The 6,000-nt window shown below is 44.4% G+C and overlaps 1 protein-coding gene across 4 annotated transcripts in view; it reads right to left on the bottom strand.

Moving 5' to 3' along the window:
• Nucleotides 1-220: 220 nt before the first annotated feature.
• The window catches only part of LOC125082826 (phospholipid-transporting ATPase FetA-like), a 116,289-nt gene continuing 110,509 nt past the window's right edge, over nucleotides 221-6,000 (bottom strand). For all 4 annotated transcript variants that reach the window (XM_047698635.1, XM_047698636.1, XM_047698637.1 and 1 more), the window contains 6 exons: nucleotides 5,127-5,350; nucleotides 3,695-3,778; nucleotides 2,091-2,336; nucleotides 1,769-1,907; nucleotides 839-969; nucleotides 221-742 (listed from right to left, as the gene is read on the bottom strand). In XM_047698635.1, coding sequence (XP_047554591.1) covers nucleotides 551-742; nucleotides 839-969; nucleotides 1,769-1,907; nucleotides 2,091-2,336; nucleotides 3,695-3,778; nucleotides 5,127-5,350 — 1,016 coding nt within the window. In that variant the 3' untranslated portion in view covers nucleotides 221-550. The remainder of the gene's footprint in view (nucleotides 743-838; nucleotides 970-1,768; nucleotides 1,908-2,090; nucleotides 2,337-3,694; nucleotides 3,779-5,126; nucleotides 5,351-6,000) is intronic.

Genomic DNA, 6,000 nt, shown 5'->3' with positions numbered 1-6,000 from the left:
TCCTTCAGCTTTTTATGACCAACTTCTCATAGCTGCTTCCTCCTTTTGAGACCCAGGGCTAGCAAAAGACTTACCCTGAATTCCCCAGATGAACCCGAGAAAGGTATCTGGTGAGATATACTTGTGTGGAGCCCTGGCAATGTTTACAGTTGCTCTGGGTATGGGAAACAGGACCCAAAGTAAGATTCTTAGGAGATATATATGTATCTATCTATATTTTCCCCCTTTCTTATGTTGCCCCTCTTCACTCACCACTTCCATAGTTGCTTGTGTGGATTAAAACTTGGAAGGGTTGGTGGAAGGGAAGCCTGACGTCACTTTTTCTCGAACCGCTGCAACTCTGACAGATATCTGGAGGTCCTTTCTTTAGCTTTCCTTGCCTTACCTGGCCACAACCTTCTAGGGAATGAAGAGGCTGAGCCCCTAGAGTGAGAGCAGAATGGCAGGTTTATGCTAGTTTCCCTGGGGCTCTAATCCATCCTTATTAATTTGTGTGGATACAAGGGAGGAAGAGCAATGACTGATTCCTTTGGGATTTCCCTAAGGACCTTTACTTTTTAAAAGGAAAGTTGTTTTTCTTGAATACCTTGTCCTTCATTGTTTTGCCTGAAGTGATGAGGGCCCCAAAGCCCTGTTTGTGGGAGAATGCATAGGCAGAACGTCGAGGCCTTCTGTGTCTCAGTTTGGTCTGGGTAGGGGGTAGCAGTGGATGTCTTGTCCAAAGATGAATTCTGTTCATAATCTATAGTCAGAGCATGGAGGACAGGGTTTTTATCCACCGAGGCAAAGGCAGAGAGGACCATGAATTATATCTGGGTAGATTCCTTGTTCCACTCACCTTGTCCACGTCGGCAGGCCAGAACAATGGTTTGAGAAATCGGTACCCAATCACAGGCAAAATACAGAGGACCACGCTGAGGATAATAATCAGCCACATTTGTGGCAGGTTCAGAGTGTTCCTGGCCACACCTGTAAACAATGAGGTGCAGGAGGGAGGCTGAACCAGAGCCTAGAGGAAGGGGACTGTCAGCCAGAACTTAGATAACTCTCCATTCCAAAAAAGGAAGTTACTGGTTTGGAGACCATTAAGTTTCCTAATAATATAAATGCAGAAGAATTACAGTGAGGTCCTTTGGAAAGCCAAAGTCACTGTGAATTCACATGCCTTCATCTCCCTCTAAAGGCTGGGCCGGGCAAGAGAGTGGGGGCAGGATATAGGAATCCTGGAACACTGGCCTGGACACAAAAATGGGATACAGGTTTTTGGAGAGGAAAAATGAGTGGCTTGATGAGAGGTGAGAAGCAGCTACATCTATTATCTACTCTCACTGTATTTTGTTCCCATCAAAGTAGAATGAAAGGTAGGGAAACTAATATGGGAGACAATAAGGCAGTACACCACAGTATAAAGGATACTGGACTGGGAAGCAGGAGAGCTAGATTTGAGTAATTTAATTTTTAAAAACCTTTAGTCTCTAAAATGGTGCTAATAATTCTTGCCATTTCTACCTCATAGGATGCTTGCAAAGATTAAGTTAGATAAGAAATTTGAAAATATCTTAGAAAATCTAATAGGGTAAAGTATTCCCCTGGCTAGATTTTGAGTCCTTCTGGGGCAGAGGCCATGTCTTATTCCTATCTATATCCACTAAGCCTAGTACATAGTAATACCTGGTCAGTGAACCTTTATTAAACAAATATACTTTGTTCACACTTCCCAACCCTACCCTCCACCTACTTGCCACACACTGAGTGGGCATAGCCTTACCTAGGAATTGGAAGACGTTGGGGAACATTAGGCACAAGCCATCACTGTACAGGAGGAATAAGATGCAAAAGTAGAAACCCAGGCTACCCCAGGTGAAGATGTGGCTTATCAACGTCCAGTAGGTTGTGTCCAGGGCAATCTGAAAGGCACTCTTTTATGTGCAATACTGTACAACCTGGGACATATCAGCCACCTCCCTTCTCCAGTCCATAGTGGAGGATATCCCTTCCCACTTTCCCTCCCTCCTTCTTTCCCTTTCTTCCAGACAGGCTCCCCACCCACTCCTCCTCCATCACCCCTTCCTCTCCTCCCCCAGCCACACCTGCACTGTGACCACGCAGAGCAAAGCAGTCTGCACTATCAGGGAGAAGGACTGGTAGTCAGAGATCTCTTTCCCATCACTGTCCATTGAGTTGTGAATGGTCCTCATAGGGATAAAGAACAGCACGAAGGAACTATAGATCCCACGCACTAAACACTTCACAAACTCCTTCTTGTTGAAATAGAGGTTGTGCTGGCCTGGGTCATACAGCTCTGGGAAGCGTAGACTCCATGTTTCATTCACGTCCTGGAAGTACCAAAGGGTAAGGAGGAAAGTTCAGGGTCTCTCCATAGAAGTTCCCATCTCCATCGGAGTAGAAGTTTCTCCCCTCACTGCATCTGCTGACAGCCTGCCTAGGAACTTCTTCATGGATTACTTGAGAAGTGGAACCAGAGAACAGAGCAGTGACCATAAACCCTTCCTGAAGTCCTACACTCTAGAAAAGGATCTAGGCGGTGGAAGAAAGCTAGGAGAAGGTCAAGGTGGTGGTAAGGACCTGGAAGCAGTTAGGAGAGGGGAGATGGGGAGTAACTAGGGTTGGGGGTAGCTGGAAGGGAGGATGGGAGCTTAGGATGGGGGGCAGTTGGTACATGAGGCCCCAATTTTAAGTGTTCCTTTAGTTGAGTAATTTTTGTGTCAAAAGCCAATAAAAGGAGAGGGGGAAGTCAATGGGGACCAGCTAGTCACATGGAGGTATCCATGTTCTGTAATGCTCTTCCCATTTCCATAGCTAATGGTGAACTCAGGTGACAGTATTCTCTGTGTGAATGCCACTGGATCATCTTCATCTCCTAAACCAGAAACTTTGGATAACAAAGCTTGCAGCTTGTTTTTGAGAGGTTGTGGATCCTTAGAATTAGTCAACTGAAGCTTCATTGGACACAACTCATCCCTCTTGTTGCTCTGTAGCTAACAGCTACCTTGTGGAGAATTTGACTTCCTACCCTGATGGAAACCAGGAAACCATGATGCCATGGTGTCCTCTTTCAGCTATTTTATTCCTCTTTGGAGGCTTCTTTTCTATTCAAAGTGCCCAAGACAGGAAGTTGGGACAGAAAAGGAAAGAGAGGTATGATACTAGGACCCCCCAATGCCCAGGAAATTTCTGACAGGGACAGATGATATCCCCTAGGATGACTCCCTAGGACTCAAAATATCATACTCACATTCCCATGCTTGGCCTTCAGGACTCTCACTAGGCCACCCTGCTAGATCCTGCATTGGCTTGCTTTATCTCTGTATGTGTCTCTCACTTCTTGAAGCTCCTTGTTTTACCTAGTCTTGCCCTAATAACTCTATTTCCTTTCACTACCTTTTATACACACTCAATTTACTATAAAGCACATTTACTATGTTTCTCTCTACAAAAATAAAATTAACACAGAAAACTTGGATTTCTAAAACTGATTATTCTCTGTGGAGGAAGATTCTTTACTTTATCCCATGATGCCTCTCCAGGTGATAAGCTCCCTTCCTTGCTCTAGAAATTATTCCATTTACAACTGACTTTGTAGAACTCAGCTCTTGTCCTTCCCACTCTTGGGAATACTCCTCAAGGGCCCAGGGGCTTTAGTCCTGACTAAGAGGCTTGCCGCTGGTCTTACCTGGTCAAACAGACTCAAGCTCAGGACAGGGAGGGAGGTGTAGACCAGGTTGTAGAAAGTGATAAACCAGGTATCATAAACTGTCTAAGAGAATACCAAGGAGATTTCTTAGATTCCTCTGTTTCCCAAAGTCCCAGCTCCACCTCCCAGGTTCAAGAGTCCCTTCTGGTCCCCACCTACCCACCACTACACTAACCTAGGGCAGGATTTGGATTTCAGAAATCTGACAGAGAAGGCTGACCCCCATCTCTGTTTGGTCCTACAGAAGTCAGAATTCTGTGTCCCAGGCTGGGGCAAGGCCACATCAAGCTTGTTTGTGGCCAACCCTACAAGGCTGATTTGGACCAACCTTACCATGACCTGCACTGCCCATCCATGCACAGAAAAGATCCAGAGTGCCTGCTAGGGAATGCTAGCTGTACCCCTGAACTTTCAGGCATGTAAGCCTCTGGGCTCTTTAATCTGATTTATGACATTCAGTAGCTTCTACAACACTGGATACTTTCTAACAGTGGTAAGTAGAATAGACTCAGTAACCCTTTCCTAGCTGGGTGCTCCATCCTTGGGGCCCAGAGAGGGCTCCTTTACTAGCCACAAGAGGTCAGCAAAACACACACATATGAATACACATATGAATGACTTTGTTACACCATTGGTGGTATACAAGTCTATTACTTTCTGCTGAACAATCTGTTTCCCCCAGAGCCCAAGGCAACAAAGGTAGTAGAGATTTCCCAAGATAATAATTCCTGAGGTTGTTTTTCTTAGGAATGTGAGAACCCTGAAAAACTTCTCATAGGAAAAAGGATTCCTCATAGAATATAAAAATCCAGGTCCTACTTCTTTCCATTACTGTGGGGGAGATTTTATACTCAAACGTGGAATTAATTCATTAGAGCAACAACAGTATATGTTTGGGGCACGGAGAAGGGGTGTCAGGGTGGGGAAGCACCCAGTAAGGGAAGCTGTGTTATGAAATGGGGCTACAGGTGAACACCATAACTAACCTGTCTGGCAAGACTCAGAGGCCCCTTGAGGCTTAGTCTGTTCCATAAAGATTGCTTTGGATACTAAAAAAACTACCAGATCCAAGAATTTCCACATACTATCTGTTTGGAAACTAGGTCTCCATGTCAGGTAAAAGGTGAAAATATCTTATGGAGAGTTTTGGAGATAGGAATCAAGTCCAAGTCAAAGCCAAGACAGAAAAGTTAGGGTTTGGAAATCTAAGGTTAAATATAAGGTTAGATGGGATCAGTATGGTTGAGGACCTTCATGCTTAACTGAATGAGCAACCCAAGTGCCCCCATGTGAGAAGCTTTATGGATGGATGACAAGGTCTCTAGAAAAGAAAGGGTCTGAGATGGCTGAAGTGGGGGTGAGTAGAAAAGACCCAGCTGACCAGAGTGGGGAATGTCACCAGATCTCCTACCTGTGCAGAGAACCCGCTGAAGAAGGCATACCAGAAGTGCATCAGGGTGAAGGCAAAGTTTTTGTAAAAGAAGTAGCTGAGAAACTTGCACATGCGATTGTAGGACCATCGGCCATGGACCAAGAGTAGACGCTGAAGATAGTGGAACTGGGAGATGGCATAGTCACTGTTGAGCATGGCCTGCATTCCCTCCTGGCCAGTGATGCCAACCCCAATGTGGGCAGCTGCAAAGAAATCCCATAAGCTTCTCAACCACAAAGGTTGTCTGCTGGGCTCCCAGGTTGGGAAGTGTAAAAGAAAGGCTGAGATCATGTTGTATAAACACCTTATTTTACATTGGAAAACACTCAGGAATGCCTGGCATGGCTTGTACTAGAAAGCTCTCCTAGATGGTCTTTGTACCTACTATAGCCATCTAGGGTCTTTCCTGCTGTCCAGATGCTGAGGTAAAAATTTCTTGTTATCTCTCGAAGCCACTTACATCAATTAAAGATGCAGGATGGATGTCAATCTAATACAATATTTAATTACCAAAGTTTATCTAGAGCTAAAATCCATCTGTTAGGAGGAAATAAATGATGTACCTACTTTGTTAGTGAGAAGCAAGTTCTTCAAGAGGCCTAACATGACTTTTTCTAGATAAAATAAGGATTACACTTGATGGAAAATAAGACCAAAGTTCCTAAAAGTTTTAATTAGTCTCTTGTAGTTTAGGGTAAATTCATTCATCTTCTGGTATATACCTATTGCATTGCTTAATGGAATCGTTGAAATTTCTAAGGCCCTAAAAACCAGAGAAATTCTAGAAAGTGAGGAAGCTATCAAGAACACTTCCTGGTATTAAAGCCACGGCTAGAATGTCTGCTAGTGTTTC

Source organism: Lutra lutra, chromosome 13, assembly GCF_902655055.1.
Source record: "Lutra lutra chromosome 13, mLutLut1.2, whole genome shotgun sequence".
Classification (NCBI taxonomy): Eukaryota; Metazoa; Chordata; class Mammalia; order Carnivora; family Mustelidae; genus Lutra; species Lutra lutra.
Note: the sequence above shows the minus strand (reverse complement) of the source record. Positions and strands in the feature narration are given on the sequence as shown.